At 48.1% G+C, this 20,278-nt stretch overlaps 1 protein-coding gene across 7 annotated transcripts in view; it reads left to right on the plus strand.

Annotated features, from left to right (window-relative positions):
- DSN1 (DSN1 component of MIS12 kinetochore complex) overlaps window positions 1–19,937 on the plus strand; it is a 261,660-nt gene extending 241,723 nt beyond the window's left edge. For all 7 annotated transcript variants that reach the window (XM_085654255.1, XM_085654258.1, XM_085654262.1 and 4 more), the window contains one exon: window positions 19,709–19,937. In XM_085654255.1, coding sequence (XP_085510381.1) covers window positions 19,709–19,785 — 77 coding nt within the window. In that variant the 3' untranslated portion in view covers window positions 19,786–19,937. The remainder of the gene's footprint in view (window positions 1–19,708) is intronic.
- The last annotated feature ends 341 nt before the right edge of the window (window positions 19,938–20,278 follow it).

The raw sequence follows: 20,278 nt of genomic DNA on the forward strand, positions 1-20,278 counted from the left end.
GGTCGTCATCACCGCGACCGTCAGAACCACCACAATCACACTCAGTGGTCCGAACACGCCGGGCACCCTCCTTTCGATCCAAGCCACGTTTGCGAAACAACTCCCACAAACGAGCGGTAGTCTCACCATCAATGTCCTCCCTCCGCACACCATCAGCCAGAAGACCAGAAAAAATATCACGTCTAGTAAGTTTATTTTCACCAGGAGTACGAGTGTCAGGCCGGGACTGACGTTCAGGTTTAAACCACTCACCCAACTCACCGAGTTGGCGCACCGATTCCAAAACCGTAGATAACACGTTACCAGTCTGATTAATCAATAAAGTCATCATGACCTGCTTATAGGCAACAGGGGAAGATCGAATGATACGGTTCCGCACAGAAGATGTCAATGAACCATCAAGCAACCTGTCAGCAGTACCCAGAAAAATTGCCGTTTTCATCACCTCCTCTTTGAGACGTTGAGCAGCATCATGCAAAGTATACCACGGCTTGTCATTCACAGGCCAGTCAGATTCAGTAGGATATTTTTGATTACAACCCTCAGTCGCCAATTGGAGTAAAGAAATCTGACCCACACCATTATAGTTACGAAAATGATCCTGCACAGTAGAATCCAAACTCAAGGAACAGAACTTTAAACAATCGCCAGTATCCAACATAATACCAGCAGCGCCCAGTTCATAAAGGCGCACCATCCATGTGAGCAAGGACTCACCAGCTCGCTGCCGAAATCGCTGCAAAATATCACTAATTTCCTGCTGAGTAAAGCCTTCTAAACAGTCCAAAGAAATACCCTGCGGAGCATTGGGAGACTGCTGGAACTTCCGACGGAAAACTGGATGCGCAGAAACCGCGGGACGAGCATCACAAGGAGCCCGATCAGTACTCGTAGAGGGACAATCAGTGTAAGAAGCATTGATCCCACTCGAAGAACGAGCGTAATCACGGGGTGCACCATCAAAGGTGCGAGAAGCAGACTTACAATCATGGCGGGAGCGAGAAGACTCGCGCTTGGCAGACTCCTCACCCGAGGAACAAGAATCAGTCGAGTTCCAGATATTACCAACCCATTCATCAGGATTCCAATCCAGCCCGGCTGTCGCCACGACCAGACGCACCTTTCGCGTCGAAACCCGACCGCGCCTGTTCTTGTATTTATAACGACCAATTCGCACAGCCGCCCGTTCGGCAATAGTTTGGTAAGTCTCAAGTTTATCAGCAAGCAACTTATTTTGACACCGCAACAAAGTATGAGAATTCTGAATCTCAACAAAGTGCGCTTCCACATCTTTAAGAGATATCTGTAACTTCAACAATCTCTCATGCAGAATCCTGTATGCAGACAAAAGAATCCAACCTCTGCGCCCCAAAATGGGAATCTCCTCACCCTGCGATACGGGTGCCTTCTGCAAACAAGCAATCACATTAGCCGGCTCTGCCAGCTCCAAAGAAGAATTCCAATTCTCACTCAAACCAGTAGAATCAGCCCACTCACGGGCCAAGGCTTCATAAGGCGTTGAATCCCATCCGGGAATATCAACGGGCAACTTAAAAGTAGATTTAGACCTTCTAGAAAACATCGTGAAAAAGGAAAAAGAAGAAAAGAAGAAAACGAAAAGAAGGAAGAAAAATAAAAACTATACACAGAAATATACAAAAATAAAATGCAAACAAAACCACGCACGCGCCGAAAGCAAACACAAGACAACCACAACCACACAGGTTTCGTAAACGGTTCGTGACGCCAAATGTTCTGCTTGGGTTTTCGGATCAGATAGAACCCGCTCAACAGAGCCTCTCTAACCCAAACCAGAACGTTACCCCCTCCCTAGGGCTTATTTACACCTAAATAACCACATATATGTACCACCTAAGGACAGGGAATTCCTACTATATATACCAAGACCTACAAGTCACAGCCTCGCGGCCCCAAACGGACCCAGGACTTCCTGCCCAGACGGCAGCCACAGCCTTGTGGTCCCAAACGGACCCAGGACTTCCTGCCCAGACGGCAGTCACAGCCTCGCGGTCCCAAACGGACCCAGGACTTCCTGCCCAGACGGCAGCCACAGCCTCGCGGTCCCAAACGGACCCAGGACTTCCTGCCCAGACGGCAGCCACAGCCTCGCGGTCCCAAACGGACCCAGGACTTCCTGCCCAGACGGCAGTCACAGCCTCGCGGTCCCAAACGGACCCAGGACTTCCTGCCCAGACGGCAGCCACAGCCTCGCGGTCCCAAACGGACCCAGGACTTCCTGCCCAGACGGCAGCCTTAGCACGAGTTCATCCTATCATTACCACGACATACAACAAGGGAATTAACAACAAGGGAATCAGTGTTACTATGTATCAGATCACACAAAGACGGCTAGTTGAGCACAACCTGTTCCCCAGTTCGAGGGGCTCCTTTCTCCCTTATTCAGTTACCACCTACCTGATCAGGATTAACATCTGTTCATGTCAAGTCACAGCTGACTAGAAGAATAGGTTACCCTCTTACACAAGAACACGTAGCACATATTGCTTTACTACAAACTGAATACTTTATTTAGTTATTACATGCACACTCACGGAACATATTACATATCACATAACCTGCAAAGAAAAGTGAAAGATTAAGTTGTACACTCTAATAGTAAGGGGTTGACATCACCTTGGTCGTATGTAGCCTGCACTCAATGGTCATCTAGGTTCCCTTCTCGTCTACGCCTCGGCTTCGCCTGGAAGTCACACCTCCGCAATCACGGGTTTACTCCCGTCTCCCTCTCCGAGTCACTGGGACCTCTTCCTCATCGGCTACTCTCTTCTCTTTGGAATATCTATTTCTCGGCTTTTCTCCACCTCCAAGTTTGTCATCTGTCTTCCCTGGAATAAGTAGCAGCTTTACTACCAACGGCCAGGTGCCGCCTATGGACTAGAAGCAAGTGCCAGTATCTGCCTCAAACTTTCACTAATATAGATGTGCATTTCCTCATGGAAAATTCCAGCCCGTAACCTGCCGCCCACCAAATTCTTGTACCTCCCCGTGCCAAGGACACGTTCCCAGCCGGCCGGCCTGATGTAGTGTCTTCGGCATGAAGAAAAATACAATCCTTTGATAAGGGCCGGCCTGAACCGGTTCTCTCCAAGCGAATAACACCTCCTAACTAAAACACTGCCTATGACCTAGAAACATCCCAAGCTGCCAGAGCAGGAGGAAAGATGGAGTCTCTCCCGTTTAAGGCCTACCAGGCCTGAATTCAGCACGGCTCCATGAAATACCCTCACTACAGAACAGATTACCCCTAATGCTAACGAATCTATCCCCTAGGATATGTATGCAAACCCTGATCTATGGGGAAGAACACAGGATCATGTCGAAGTGCCTAATAAATAGGCTCTATACACTACTCTAAGCCTTAGACTTGAATGGAAAGAGACTGAAGTCACCTAAATCACCCTTCAACACAATAAGACCGGAAAAATCGAGCAGTACAGGCGCCCAATGCTTTCCAATGGAAATCGTTGGTTTAGGAAAAAGGCTGCATGCTTGGACAAGGAGGCTGGATGAAGGCGACTAATGGCTGGATAGATAGGTTGGATAGCTGGGGGACACCTGGGCACCATCAGCTGTGCTCCCGAAGGTCGGGGGCAGAGGATGCGGAGGTACCTTTTGGCGTCTGGTTTTCTCAGCTTGTTCCGGTCGCTGTCGGGGGGGGGGGGGGGCTTTGAACAGTGGCTGTAGACGGGGGGGGGGGGGGGGGGGGGAGGTTCCAGGAGAGGTCAGCCACCAATGTCGACTAGGTCAGGATCGCTGGTGCAACTTCACAGCTTAGGTGAGTCACTCAAACTTGGGCTGTGGGCGTCGGGTGCAGAGTGTGCAGGGGTCGTCGATCCGCCTGGATCTGAAGTCCTTGGAGTTTTTGTTGGACAACCAGTATCCACGGAAGAAAAGGGTCTTTATTGAAGTCAGCCTAGGTTCCTGGAGAGGTTCTGGCTGCAGGACGCACTAGTTTCTTCGAGCAGCGTCTCTGGAGAAGGAGACAGGCCGGTAGGACTGGGGACAAGTCAGTTGTCGTCTTCTCCTCCACTGTCTCACGGGTCTTTGGTCCTTCTTCGTAGATTTTTCGTAAACCGAGGAAGAAGGTTCAGGGAAGCCCTTAAATAATAAATGTAAGGGTATTACTGGGGTTGGGTAGCGGTAGCCAATGGCTACTGTCCCCTAGAGTGACTACACCTTTTGGGTGGCCCCTCCCTTTGTGGAGAGGGGCACATCCCTATTCCAATTGGGACTAATTCTCCAATTCAAGATGTAGAATTTCTAAGAGAGGGGTTCACCTCTGCTCCTGCCCACCCTAGGGGTGTGCCAGGCTAAGGTGGACACTTTTACTCTGCTTACTAATTTTCCTGCCTATCCTGCTGCCAAAAGTAGGGCTGCGACAGGGGGAGTGGGCATCTCTACTAGTTGGAGCTGCCCAAATCTGCATAACACAAGGTGAGAGCCTTTGAGGCTCACCATCAAGTGTTGCTGTTCCTGCAAGGGGGTGGTGTGAAGCACCGTCACCCAGAGCAGGCTTTGTTTCTGACCTCCATGAGCACAAAGGCTCTCACACCATGGGGTAAGAAACCTGCCTGTTGGTGGCTGGCTGACAGGGACCAGTCGGCCCATACACTAGTAGTTGGTCGTTTTTCAGGGGGCATCTCTGAAATGCCCTCGGAGTGCATTTTATAATAAATTCATCACTAGCATCAATGTGGGTTTATTATGCTGAGAAGTTTGATACCAAACTTCCCAGTCTATACTAAAGCCATCATGGAGCTGTGGAGTTCGTGTTGACTGACTCCCAACCCATGTACTCAGAATGACCTCACTGCACTTAGTGTCCAAGGTCGGACCCAGACACTGTAGGGGCATACTGCTCATGCAGCTATGTCCTCACCTCTGGTATAGTGCACCCTGCCTTATGGCTGTAAGGCCTGCCAGAGGGTGACCTACCTATGCCACAGGCAGTGGTGGGTAGTTTAGTCACACCACAACACATAGTCTGCAATGGCAGGGTGTATGTGTTTAGGTGTGAGATCCACCAGGGTTGCACAATACATGCTGCAGCCTTAAGGGACCCTCACTGGTCACAAGGCCCTAGGTACCACTGGTACCTTTTACAAGGGACTTGTATGCGGCCCATAGGTGTGCCAATTGGGGTACCAATGATACAGTTTAGGGAAAGAACACAGGCTCTGGGAACCTGATTAGCAGGGACCAAGAGCACACTCATAAAGGTGCATCAGAAATCTGGCAAAATGTGTGGGTGGGGATTAATGCAACAGAAACCCACTTTCCTACTGTAACGCTCTCCTCTAGTGGATACTCTATCTAACCACAGACTCCTCACTCTTCCATCGTTGGAAAATAGGGCAGCAGGAAGGTATCTTAACCACTCAGCGATAACCTTTTATCAACAGCAATTAAATCTTAATGATGTGCAAACATTGCATTCATGTTCATCCTAGACAGGGGATGTTACTGGACTGCTATCGAGAAATGTATTTGCTGGGAATGAGATCAGCGGGGATGTGAAGGGAAATAATGGAACATTAGTAGCAGGAAAGAATAATGGGCAATAGGAATGCTAAAAGTAAGAAAATAAAAGCTGCATTCTTCAAAAGTACTGAAAAAAACAACACGTCCTTGACCTTTACAATTTTTGAAAGCATTGGAAAACACAGAAAATAAACACAACAAAATCAAACTAAAAACAAGAAAGTCTGCTAATCTCAAATTAACTGCTTCAGAATATGCATTCCGTCCTCTTTGTGTTCACTTTGTTTATTTCTTTTATCCTCTGTTTTCAGTTGGTTATGTGTGGTTATGCACTTTCTTTCTGTTTCACTGTTTCAGGAGCATCCTCCACTATGCCCTGTGTTTATTTATTTTTATCTTGAAAGCTCTTTTTTGTTTAAATGCTGCTACCTGCTTTTCCTGCAAGACTATCCTGAAAAGATTGATGCATGTTTGTCTTGTATGTAGTGTGAAATTTAATCGTAATACAGCACACAACATTCATGTTCCCTGAGATGGCTGCAACTGCCAGAGCTGGAGCTCAGACACACATTATTCCATTGTCCTGCTCATTATACACACACACATCACTAATAGGTTTGAGGTTCTAAGTTTCACAGAGTAAAGAGAAGTCCATCTTGTCCCACTTTCTTTCAGATCCTCCAATGTGCCATATACAATTTTGCGACATGGTTAGGACTTCCTAGATCAATATAACTGGCACTTTTTTACCCACACCTTACAATCTAGCCCACAGGAACCACACCATGTTTTATCCATTCTCTTAATTTTGATTCAAGTCACTTTGCCCCTGTACAACACAGAAAGCAACGCACAAATGTGGGTGTTTTCTGCACAGCCCAAAATATCCTTAATGACACTACTAATATGCTCAACAAGACCATTACTTATCCAGTATTAGGGGTGTCTTTCATAGATTCACATGCCTGAATCATTCCCCGTCGTCGAGACGGGAGCCTCCGGTACATAAAAAAGTAATGTCCTATAGACATACATAGAGAAAAATAGGCCTAAGGGCCTCCCCTTAGCCGCCTATCCTAGTCCTTATGTAAAAAGGACCAAACTCTTAGAGTCAGCCAATCAGCTATCACCTCCCTCTAGAACCTTCCTGGCAGGAGCCTCAGTCCCTCAGATTTTCTACCGCACGTTGTGCTAGGGAGTCTCCAACCTGAGTTCTCCTCAGGATCTCTTTCAAGCCAGATTATTCACGTTTTTGGGTGACTTTTTTCTTCAGGATTTCAACGCTGACTACTTCAGACCTCTTATTGCTGCAGTGAGTGTTTATTTCATCTACAACTCCTGGCATGTCTGAATCCCAGAAGAAAGCCCTTTTCAGGGCTTGTTCTTCATGTGGGAAGAAGAGGCTGCATGTGGACGACAAGCATGAACTATGCTTGTATTGCCTTTATCCGGACCACGTCCCTAAGGACTGTAAAATATGTAGGTCTTTTCCACATAAGACCTTGAGAGACAGGGAGGGCCGCCTGCTTATCTGGCTGGACAGGCTCAAGGACAAAGACAGTGTGGTGTCCTCCGAGGCGAGCTTTTCCGGAACCTCTGAAGTCTCCCTGAAGAGGCCGAGAGTGACATCTCCTGGCCCCTCAGACGCTCCTCCTAAGAAGACACACAAGACGTCTTCAGAGGCAAGATCTTCGAAATCTTCAGCGTCTGGCAAGGTCTCTCTCACTTTCAAGAAGCCTACTCTGTCGGCCACAAAAATTGCGACACCATCCTCTGCGCAAAAAAGGCCATCAGGACATGTCTCCACAGCAACGACGACCGTGTCCACATCCACAGCGGCGTCGGTCCGCTCGTCGACGACGACGACCCCTTCATCATCGTCTGCAGGTACCCCTATCTCGTCTATTATACTCTTAAAACCGTCGTCTAAATCATCGTCGACGACGAAGATAGTCCCGTCAAAGACCTCGTCGATGAGGAGCCCTCCGTCGACTGAAGAGTCGACGACGAGGATATCAATGACTAGCGCGTCGACGACGAAGGCATCGTCGACGAAGATGTCGACGAAGATGTCGACGACCAAGGCATCGTCGACGACCAAGGCATCGTCGTCGAAGGCGTCGACGACGAAAGCGTCGACGACGGAGGCGTCAACGACGAAAGCGTCGACGACGAAGGCATCGACGACGACTGAATCGTCTACGACCGCATCGTCGACGAAGACTTCGTCGACGAGGAAATTATCGTCGATGGGGACCCCGTTGGTGACAGCCATACCGTCGACAATGGAGCCATCGACGGGAATGTCGTCGTCGTCCATGGGACGGAAAACCACGGAGGTTTCGGTGCAAGGATCTGCTGGCAAACTTTCCAGACCACAGATTACCCCGGAAACAACATCTCCAAGCAAGGTCCAAACCAATTTACCTCTGGAGATTCTGCAGAGCGAAGAGTCCGAGGAGGAGCTCTTTCAGCAAGCTACTTCCCCTTCCGAGCTGTTTGTCAAATGCCAAAGCACGGATGAGGAGCAGGAAGATTCAAGCGCGCAGGAGCGCCCCGTCTAGGAACAGGTCCGCATGGAGGTCACTCCAATGGTCTGCCTCCCTCTGGCAATAGTTAAGGACCTCAAGTTCCTTATCAGGGATTACAAACAACGTTTCCCAGAACCACCAAGGATGGAGACAGGGGTCCCAATGCCAACTACAAACACCCCATCGACAGCCCCAAGGCAATCACGGCCGGTTACGCAAGTCTGCCACGAGCCGCCACCTCAGGTGATAGAGTCATCGGATGAGGAGGCTGAGGAGATGGAAGAGGGAGAGGTCCAGGGAGACCAAACAGACCAGGATGAGGAGGAGGAGTATGTAGCATCTTCACCACCTTCCCCACAACCGCGCCAGGCGGATTCACCACCTGTGGATATTGGTGGTTTTCATAAGCTCGTTGAACGGGCTGCAACGCGCTTCCATATGGTCATGGAGTCGGCGGAGACGGAATGCTTCCTCCATGACTTTAAAGAGCAGACAAAGAAGACGACCAAATCAATTCCTATCATCGACTTCCTCTGGGACCAGGGAAAGAAGTTGATGCTAACGCCAGCCTCAGTTCCTGCGGTTGTTCCGCGCCTGGATAAGAAGTATAGGGCACCGTCCACGGCACCAGCTTGCCTGACTGGCCACCCCAAGCCGGATTCTGTCGTGACTCAAGCAGCCCAGAAAAATTCTCGAAATCCCTCCTCGCCTCTGTCAGCACCACCGGACAAGGAGGGCAGAAAATTAGACACCATAGGCAAAAGGTTTTCGACCACTTCGGCAATGACCATCAACGCGGCCAATTCCATAGCCCTTTTAGGGCGTTATAACCGCCAACTTTGGGAGGATATTGCCCCATATTTAGAAGAACTTCCGAGTGCGGTTCATGATGAGGTGAAGGCACTACTGTCTGAAGGCCAGACTTCTGCGGCCGAGATTATCGACTGCGCCATAGATGTAGCCATGACAGGCTTTCGCCAACTGGCTGGGGCTGCAGTCCTGCGCCGTCAAGGATGGCTCAAAGCGACATCGTTCAGGCAGGAAGTACAGACGAAGGTGCTAGATATGCCCTTTGACGGACAGCATCTATTTGGAGATAAAATAGACGAGGCGCTACAAGCCATTAAAAAGGACACGGACACGGCTAGAGCGCTTGGAACCCTGCAGGCAAGGAACCAGTCCTTTCGGTGCAACAAATCTAGAGGTCAGTCCTCCTACAGAGGATCCTTCCAGAATAAGTCCTCATATTCTTTCCAGAATAAGACCCAGTACCAGCAAAAGCATCAACAGGGTCGACAGTCATCTTACGGAAGATCTAATTTCAAGGGTAAGAACCAGAAGAGGGGCACCGGCGGACGCCAGTGACCGCTTACTCCAGCCAGTCCAGCTACCATCTTCTTCTTCACAAATTGGAGGAAAATTGACCCATTTCCTAAAAAATTGGCGCATCATCACCTCCGATCGTTGGGTGCTCCAACTCCTCAGATTCGGCCACTCCCTAGAATTTACCGCCATCCCGCCTGCAACCCCTCCCCGCAAGTTTCCACACAGACATCTGCGGCTGCTGCTCCGGGAAATATCGGAGATGTTACGCAAGGGAGCAATCGAGCGAGTTCCATCAGCTCAGAAGGAGAAAGGATTCTACTCCCGTTTCTTTCTGATACGAAAGAAAGAAAAGAAGTGGAGGCCTATCTTGGATCTCAGAGCACTCAACTCTTTCCTGAAGAGTCAGTCGTTCAGGATGGTGACGCTCCAAGAAATCCTAGGCATTCTGGAGGAAGGAGATTTCATGACATCCTTGGATCTTCAGGATGCTTACTATCACATCCCGATCCTCAGGGGGCACAGAAAGTTTCTACGTTTCGAAGTGGCAGGACAGCACTACCAGTTCAAGGTCCTCCCGTTTGGCCTCAAATCCGCTCCGCGGATTTTCACCAAGTGCCTTTCTCCTGTGGCAGCTTTCCTACGTCAAATGGGTCACCAAGTTTTCCCCTACCTAGACGACTGGCTGGTCAAGGCGCCCACGGCCGTAGGCGCAACCAAATCCTCCAACGCTTGTACCAATCTTTTCCAACATCTAGGACTGACACTCAATCTTCAGAAATCACATATGTCCCCAACGAGAAGCATCACCTTTCTCGGGGCTACCTTAAATACGGAATGTGCGAGAGCATTTCCTTCAGACGAAAGAAAACACAGGATCATATCGCTAGCCAAGACGGTGGCATCAAGGAAATTCCTGAGGGTTCGCACCTTCAAGTCACTCTTGGGAATGATGTCTTCATGTATACTACTGATCCCTCACTGCAGGCTCCGGATGCGTCCACTGCAGGAGGCTCTCTCGAACCAGTGGACTCAGAGTACAGGTTCGTTCGAAGACATTATAAGCATAACACCGCAAATATCCAAGAGTCTCGAGTGGTGGAAGGACTCCACAAACCTCTCGAGAGGACTACCGTTCTTGCTCCCAGCAGCGCCACTGGTGATCACCACAGATGCATCCCTAGCGGGCTGGGGAGCTGTCCTTCAGGACCTCAGAGTAAGTGGCAAATGGTCGGATCGGGAACAACACCTCCATATCAATCTGCTGGAGTTGAGGGCTGTGTATCTAGCGCTGCAGGCCTTTTTACCACGCATCCAGAACTCCCAGGTGCTCGTCAGAACGGACAACACCACGACGATGCATTATCTGAACAAGCAGGGAGGAACGCGTTCGCTCACTCTATCGCGCGAATCGCAGAAGATCTGGAACTGGCTCGTTCTCCATGGGATCACCCTCAGGGCGGACTACGTCCCGGAAAAGGACAACACCATTGCGGACGCCCTAAGCAGGCAGAAATCCCTCTCCCACGAATGGGAGCTCAACGAGAGTGCACTAACACACGTATTCTCGGAGTGGGGGATTCCAGGAATCGACCTGTTCGCCACCAGGGAGAACGCCAAATGCCCAAGCTACGCAAGTTGGCATCCCCAACCGGAGTCGCTCGGAAATGCCTTTTCCATAGGCTGGTTCAGCGTATTTGCGTACGCTTTTCCACCGTTCCCGATGATTCCCAGGGTCCTCAGGAAGATGAAGGCGGAGCCCTGTACTCTAATTCTGATCGCCCCGTACTGGCCGAGGCAGCACTGGTTCTCGGACCTTCATCGCCTTGCCATCAGGACACCGATTCGTCTAACACAGCACCCGAACCTACTGACGATGTCCAACGGGCAGGTGCAATACCCGAACCTCCAATCGCTCAGGTTATCGGCCTGGCTCCTGAGCACAGAGAGTTCTGCCATTTGAACATCCCGCAGGAATGCAGGGACGTGCTAGCAAAAGCGAGGGCGGACAGTACCAACAAAACCTACTCTCTCAAATGGAAACGCTTCTGCGTTTGGTGCTCGGAGAAGGGCCTGAGACCACTTCATATCACGCCTGAACAGATATTGCCATATCTCTTGCTCTTGGCACAGTCCGGATTAGCGCATGCATCCATAAAGGTGCATCTGGCGGCAATTTCACGTTTTACCAGGACTTTCAAAGGCCCGTCTCTCTGGTCCAGTAGACTTGTTAAACAGTTCCTTAAGGGTCTTTATAGGTCCTTTCCAAGACCTCGAAGGGTCCCACCGACATGGCACCTCAACTTGGTCCTTAACCAACTCATGAAGCACCCCTTTGAGCCCATCCACCGAGCTTCCATCAAGTACATCTCATGGAAAACGGCTCTATTACTCGCTCTAACATCTGCCAGGAGAGTCAGCGAGTTGCAAGCTCTCTCCATTCAGGAGCCCTTCATGCAGTTCAAACAGGACAGGGTGGTGCTGAGGACAAATCCCAAGTTCATACCGAAAGTGCCTTCAGACTTTCACCTCAATGAGCCGGTGGTCCTACGCTCCTTCTTTGCAAACCCTACCACCGCAGCAGAAAGGACGCTCCATTCTCTGGATCTCAAACGGTGTCTTAAGTTTTATATAGACAGGACAAAAACCTTCAGAAAGTCTTCGCAGTTATTTGTGGCCTACAGCAGACCAAGGCTGGGTATGCCACTAACAAAACAGAGCATTTCAAGGTGGATCTCTTCTGCAATAACGTTCTGCCATGAAGGGGCCGGACGGCCGTTGCGAGACAGGGTGGAAGCACACTCCACCAGAGCGATGTCCACATCAGCAGCACTGTTCGCTGGAGTGCCGATTTTGGACATCTGTAGAGCGGCGACGTGGAAGTCACCGCATACCTTCTCCAGACACTACTGCCTGGATGCCAAACTTACAAAGGATGCGGCAGTGGGCCAGGCGGTGCTCCGCCATCTGTTCCAGTGAGGTGAGCCTTCCAACAACCCGCCTTCCTGGTATGCACATTCTTTACTGTTTTACTGTTTGCTGTATGCCAATGTTTCAAACTGTTATGGTAATATGTGTATTATCTAAAATAACTATATGGCATGTTACATCAGAAATGTGCATAATGTATTGCTAACTACTCTGATTCAGGCATGTGAATCTATGAAAGACACCCCTAATACTGGATAAGAAACGCATTACTTACCTGTAACAGCAGTTATCCAGTATTGGTGTCTTTCATAGATTCACATGCAACCCTCCCGCCTCCCCTGGAAGGACTCACTTCTCTCTCTAACTGTATTACGCCTACCTAGCTTGGTGCGTACGAAAATCTGAGGGACTGAGGCTCCTGCCAGGAAGGTTCTAGAGGGAGGTGATAGCTGATTGGCTGACTCTAAGAGTTTGGTCCTTTTTACATAAGGACTAGGATAGGCGGCTAAGGGGAGGCCCTTAGGCCTATTTTTCTCTATGTATGTCTATAGGACATTACTTTTTTATGTACCGGAGGCTCCCGTCTCGACGACGGGGAATGATTCAGGCATGTGAATCTATGAAAGACACCAATACTGGATAACTGCTGTTACAGGTAAGTAACGCGTTTCTTATGAGTTGGCATACCAATGTCCTTGCATATTACCCCCAGTGCTGTTGTGAAACTCCTCCATATCTGTAGACCATAACTGTTTGCCATTGTCAGTAACAGTCTTGTCAGGTAAACCTTCCCAACCAAAAACGTCTCTCAAAAACTCAAGCAGCATCTTAGTGGGTGCACAGTCATCAAACCTCACCTCTGGTCATGTTATGTAGTAGCCCACCATCCCCATATTCCTCATAAAACTGCAAAAGGTCCCCACTGGCCAATGCTAGCTTAATCCATGCCTTCTGTGGCACCTTGACAGTAACTACAGTCTTGGTGCTGCCCTTAGGGGCTTGTCACTGACTATACAAGCTCCACAATACCTTACACAAAGTGCCACAGATTTTTCTAGAGATGGCCACCAAGAATTCTTCCAGATTGTGTTTCACGGCTCTCATTCTAACGAGCCCCTCACAAGCCAAATTGTAGATCTTTACCTTCTAACTCAGCTGCACCACCAACATTCCTAATCACCTCACCCTACAACCTTCCAAAGTCCGCTCTGTGGGAATGTGAAAACATGCACTATTTTCCTTGTGCGTTCGTTTGACTTTAGGACATCCATCTCTGGTGTTCATTTGTCACCTCTCTACACAACACTTCATCATCCTGTCTTCCCAAACTGCATTCCTCTTCCATCAGCACCCATTGCAGTAATTGAATTTGCCAAGCACTCTTCCTCTCCAATCTCCTCTTCAGTGCTATGTACATTAATGTTTAAGGGCCACTCACTCAAATTATGACATAATATTCCTGACACAAGTACTCATCTCTGTAAGAATATTCTTGCAACCTGCATCGCCATTTGGCAATTCCTGGCGTAAATTGCATGCATGGGTTTTTATCCCATTTTCGTCACCTCTGACAAAATTGAGACAACTCTTTAATGTCCTTTGAACTCCAGTGTGAAGGAGGAGTACATGGTAGAAGGTTGAATCGCCAAACATAGTTCATCTACCTCATAAATTCCACACAAACTACTGATGGGTTCCAAAGAATAAATAACCCACCTTGTGCATATTGCGATTCTGAATTCTTCTGCTTTCTTATTTTATTTTTTACTCATGCGAACCTGTGTCCTCCTTTTTAGGTCTCGGCTCGAAGGCTGCGCTTGCGCAGTCTCGGTCCGAGATTTAATGACTTGGAGAAGAGGGGCTTGAACCCGCCCCTCTTCTCCCCTGTTCTCCATTGGCTGGCCTCTTGAATGCTGGCCAGCCATTGGAGAAGAGGTCCGTCACTCCGAACAGGCCCCGTCCTTTTCGGATTCGGGGGCGTGTTTTTTTCAAGAAGTCTAATTATCTCCTCCAGCCAATGGCTGGAGGAGAGAAAAGAAAAACACGCCCCCGAATCCGAAAATGCCGCTGCCTTTCTCCGAGGCATTTCTGCTTCGCCTCGGAGAAAGGCAGTGGTGTGCTTGTTCCCGCTTGTCTTGGTTTCCTCCTCAAACCCCCCAGAAGTTGGCCGCCTCGTTGTTTTAGTGCTTTCTTGTCCAGCAAAATGCGACCTTACCGGCGTAATATCGGTAAGAAATAGGTGAAAATAGATATGTTTACACCGACATGTGCTTGTTTTTCCCCAGAACATTTAAATTATGTATAATTGTAGAAAGCAATACAGTTTGACACATTCTGTTATATATTTTGCCTGTTTTTCAACATTCTGAAGAATTCATTACTACGTCATTTTGGGGTGAATAGCTTTATGTTAATCGAACGTTCTATTTGTTGGGTTTAATGTGTCCACTTTCATTTTAGAATGGCGTCCGGGCGAGTTGAGCGTCGGCCTAGAGTGTAAATAGGGGATAGTCTTTCCTCTCTTTTCATTCTTAGTTGGTTCAACAGTCCGTCTCTGTTTACGTGCAGCAACCCACGTACTACACGGGAGTGGGACTGATAACGCCCAATGATAAGAGAGTGCATGTCATCGAATCAAATGTAACAATAACACAGAAGTTTTAATACACGGAGACATGGCTTTTGCCACGCCACACCAGAGTTAGTCAGTGAACTGGTTCTGTTGTGCCTGAGTTTAAAATGGCCTCGTCCGCGTGCGCAATAAAAACTTGGTTACCCTGCGCGAATGGACGCGGTCGCCATGGTTACCACGGTGTGTGCATATGGTGACCACTTAACTGCGTTTAGAAGTACACGAGATCGTGTGACTATGCCATGCCTTTGGAATGAAGTGATGTTGCAGCGAGAGCTCTTTTCAAGACGTATGCGATTCAGTCTCCTCTGAAATAACCATGCAGCAGCAGGGCCAGTACAAACAACAACCATGGTGAGTTCCCCGACGAATGCCCGCAGAGACCGGTGCACGAATTTTCGGGAGGGTGAACTTTTAAAAAGTCTATAATCATTATGACTACATAGCTTCATCACCTCCTGAACAAAGACCTTTAAATGCTTAATTTTTAGTGATAAATGCAAAGATCTAGAAACAACTGTGCCACTTCTGCTTTGGCTCCCAAGATCAATGTGTATGTGTCTAGATGTATGTGTGTGTGTGTGGTTCTGTATGTGTGTGTGGTTCTGTATGTGTGTGTGGTTCTGTATGTGTGTGTGTGTGTGTATGTGGCTCTGTGTGTGTATGTGGCTCTGTGTGTGTGTGTGGCTTTGTGTGTGTGGCTCTGTGTGTGTGTGTGGGAGGCTCTATGTGTGTGTGTGCATATGTGTGTGGCTTTTTTTGTAGGTGGCTCTATGCGTGGGTGGCTCGGTCTGTGTGTGGGTAACAGTGCAGTGTGTGTGTAGGTGGCTCTGTGTGGGTGGCTCTATTTGTGTGTGGGTTGCTCTATGTGAATAGCTCTGTGTGGGTGGCTCTGTGTGTGTGTGGATGGCTTTGTGTGTGTGGCTCTGTGTGGGTACAAATGCAATAGGTCTCGCATTTGAGAGAGATTAAGCTATTGACATTGTAAATAACAATGCCGTTTCTTTAAATGTTTTAAAAACAAAAACATAAACAAAAATAATGTCATGAGCAATGCCAATAGCTCTAACTTTAACAATGCCGAGACCATTGCATTGTAAATGCTTGTTAGGTCTCGCCTTGGCGAGGTCTAATTTCGTCGACTTGGTTGCCGAAGGGGGATTGGAGATGTGCACTTGCCCAGACAGCCAATGTGCACGCTCACGCCGTCTCTTCTATGGCGATGTGAGCTTGCGGCCGGACAGCAGATGTGCACGCTCACGGCATCTCGCACGCTCCCACCTCACACGTCATCTCTTCTCTGGTAATGTGAGCTTGCGGCCGGACAGCAGATGTGCGCGCTCACGGCGTCTCGCTCCCTGCCCTCCAACAGTGCGCATGCGCAGCCCACGGAACCAAGACTTGTACAGGCTTCCACACCCGGCAAACATCTCCAGACCTGCCGCCTTCGGTGAGTGACGTCACAGAGCAGCATGCTGGCGATGCGGGGGTGTCCTGAGGCCGGGGGAGGGAGGGCACGATAATGTTTCAGACTGAGGGCCAGTGGCAGCATGGAACCTAGCGGGGATCGCAGCCCAGCTTCCGGTGCCCTCACCCATAGCCCCCACCTGGAGCATGGCGAGGGTGGTTGGTGCGGGTACCCCTCCTCCTACCGAATTTCCTACTCCCGCGCTATATGTGGTAACGACGGTTGGCATTTGGCCTGCGGGTTCCTGCCCCCACCTCTTGTGGGTGGTAAGGGCTGTTGTGGAACGGTTGCTCGGGGTCCCTCTGTAAATATTGGCGCTGCCCTCTCCCCCTGGGAGTGTCGATGGTTCGGCCAGGGGTCCTTGAATCAGGGGGGCTTCCTACTATACTGTGGGGGTGGTGATGGTGGGTGGCACCCTCCCTCCACTGTACACCTATCTTTTATGGCTGGGTGCACACGGAGTGCTCACTTGATTGAGTAAGCCTACGGCTATGCAAAACGTTTGGATATTCTGCGATGCACGATTTTGACATGCTTCCCGGTTTGTCTTCCCTCTGCCTTTATGAAGACGTGCATCTGTTAAAGGTCTATTGGACCCCTTCCGCTCCCCCTTGATTCTTCTGACGCCCGGCCTCAGGAATGTCAAATCTGCCCGGAGACTCCGCTGGTCTGATCTGTGGTAGTGGTAATATTTCACGGAAAGGGATATAGCACTGCGCTTTAGCCTTTGGAGAGGTTGATGAAGCTGACTGGCTAGGACTGTCTGCTCTCTACAGGATGGTTTGCACGCAGTGAGGCTGTGGACAATGTGAGACTTAGCTTTTCTTTTTAATCACCGTTGTAGCATTGCCTTTAGACTGTATGCTACATTAATTCTCTGCCGGCCTTCTGCCTTTCAGCCCACGTTTTCTGGTGGAAAAGGAAAGCACGCGGGTCTTGTCGTGGAACCTCATTACGCAGCTGTCATTAAGCAGGCCATTTGCACTTGTTTTGGCTGAAAACGGGCCAACCCAAGGGCATGATGTTTTGTTGCATTCCATCATAATAAGGACATTAGAAACTTACTGAGGACTAAAGCTGCTTTAGTTTATTGTCCATCTAGCACCCCCGTTTTACCTGATTTAGTTTATTTGCATGTATTCAAAACATGCATTTCTTCAGTTATAGTAAATTGCACCCACATGTTTGATCATGCATGTGTTTGTGTGTTCCCTTCCATGCTATCCAGTCATGTGTATGTATGGTATTTCTACAGCGTGAGCCTAGCCACTTGGCAGCGGAGCGCTGTACACACACATTCTGGCAGTGAGTGATACCCCCCAGAAGTCGGGCAGCGTGAGCGGCACCCTTCAAGTTAGTACTTTGATGTAACTGATTTTGGCCGGTATGAGGCACCCAGGGCTGAGATATATCAATAAGCAACCATTCAGATTTCGAGCACTTATAAAACAAGCTGCGAGGGTGATGGATCGCAGAGCACGCATCTGGTTTTGCAAAGGTGGGTTGTTTTAGCATCTCAAAACGTGAGTTGTTTTTTCTTCCCACTATTGTTTACAACATATGTGTCTTTATTTTTGTGGATGTCTGTACGTTTGTGCACATAAATATTATAGTTGTGTGCAAGTCTACCACTGGCCTTGAATCCCAAGGGTGTTTATTGGCTTATAAATGCACCCCAGGCAAAATACTAGTGCTGGCATACAGGCGGCAATTCATAGCTGGCAGGCACCTGTGAAACAATACTGCTACTGAGTGTAGGTAATTATTGGATTAATGAGATCCAGAATAAAATACTGGCACCCATGGAAAATGCAGGAGCTGGCATAGTTGAGGACATTTTTGGCTTGAAGGCAACCATTGGAAAACGCTGACACTAGCACACTGGAGGAAGTTCTTCGCCCAAGGGAGGACAACTGTGGCATAAAGGCACGGCAATCATGAAACAAGCATTTGCAATGCAATAGGTCTCGCATTTGCGAGTGGCTAAGGTATTGGCACTGTAAAAGACAATGGGCCTCATGTACGTAGCCGAATACCGGTCGGTAACGGCCGATTTTCGGTAATTATACCGTTACCGACCGGTATTTAGGCTTGTGACATGTAGGGGGCTCATTTCTGTATTCGGTAATTTACCGAATCGGTAAAATTACCGAATCGGTAATTTTACCGATTCGGTAAATTCCGAATACAGAAATGAGATGTAGGGGGAGTGTGTGTGTGTTGTTTGGAGTCGGTATTTACCACCAACTAATAGTTGGTGGTAAATAAAGTATGGATGTGTAAACGCATTTAATAGCGCTTAGAAGTGTGCAATGTGGCAGACATACATGCCCTTAGGGCATGTATGTGTGCCACATGTGCACACATGGCCAAATCAGGGGTGCAACAGGGTGTCAATGTGACACCCTGCCACCCTTGCATGTGCTCCCCCATTACCGAATCGGTATTTACCGATTCGGTAATGAGGCATACCTTCCCATCAATGGGAAGGTATGCCTCATTACCGAATCGGTAAATACCGATTCGGTAATTACCGACTCACTCCGATTCGGTAACATTTACCGAATTTTTACCTACATACACTTTACCGATTCTTAAATACCGAATCGGTATGATTCGGTATTTTAGAATCGGTAAAGTGTATGCCACCTACATGAGGCCCAATACCTTTTATTTATGTGTTCAAGTGCGTGTTTACGCACTGCTTTCAGGTTTTCAAAACACATAAATAAAAGGCATTGTCATTTACAATGTCAATAGCTCAAACTCTTGCAAATGCGAGACCTATTGTATTGCAAATGTTTTTTTTTTTATTCTTTCTCCTCCATCTATTCCAATCATGTCTCCTTTTCGTGCTCCATCTCGCTGCCTTACATGTATCTTGCTTTTTTAAAAGGCTTTTTCTGTGAAAAAAGCAAGTTTCTGGAATTGTTATATTTAGAAGTGTCCCCTACGAAGTTTGATGAAGTGGTCATTTCTTAACTTTGAGGTAATACGCTTTTGTATGAAGTAATTTCAGAGCCAATCGCTCGTGCAACTGTATTGTGCTTCAAATAAGTAGGCCACTGAAATGCCGATCCATGTTCTCAGTGTATACTGTTACAGAAGAGATGCCTGACAGAGAGTACCATGCTGCTACGTTCTTATCAGTTCAGCTAGACTAGAGCATGCTGCAGTCAGGTGCGACATCCTGTTTCCGAGTATCTGAGATAATACTGTGCAACAATCATGAGGAATGCCGCGAAAAACATTTGACAATAAGCATTTTTTCTTTTTTTTTTTTCCTTCTTCTTTTCGTAGCATTGCGATCCTTCCAGCAAATTGAAGATTCTCCACTTCGAAGATATCTTAAGGTTTCCAAAAAAGGGCATTCATAATAAGGAAAACATTTGAACACATTAAAAAGAGCTTAACATTGATGTGATGGCAATTACTGTCACAAACAAATGTATTGCATTTCAACTGTCAAAAGCACATTCAGGCTATTCTGTTTTATGTCTCCTAAAAAAATAAAATTATATTTAAGGTGGCTGTTAGTCAGTCAGTTTGTTTTGCAAAATAAACAGAGTTGTGGCAAAAGGAGAGTAGCCCACTAAGTGACTCCTCTGAACATTGAGCGCTGCCTTGTGTTACTCTCATCAAAAGGTTGCAAAAGGCATTACTTTAGAAGGGCTCTCCTCTCCAGTTTCATATGGTGTATGTGGCATAGAAACCACTGCTGTCAGTGTGCTTTGTCTTGTAGATCCGTTCTCTATTTCTGTTAAATAACTTTCTTTTCTCCCTTTGTAAAAAAGAAACCCCAGAACAATTGTTTCCATCAGATACGACATCAGCTCTTTAAGTATTTTTCATTATTATTATATTTATTAT

Source organism: Triturus cristatus, chromosome 4_1 (genome assembly GCF_964204655.1).
Source record: "Triturus cristatus chromosome 4_1, aTriCri1.1, whole genome shotgun sequence".
Classification (NCBI taxonomy): domain Eukaryota; kingdom Metazoa; phylum Chordata; class Amphibia; order Caudata; family Salamandridae; genus Triturus; species Triturus cristatus.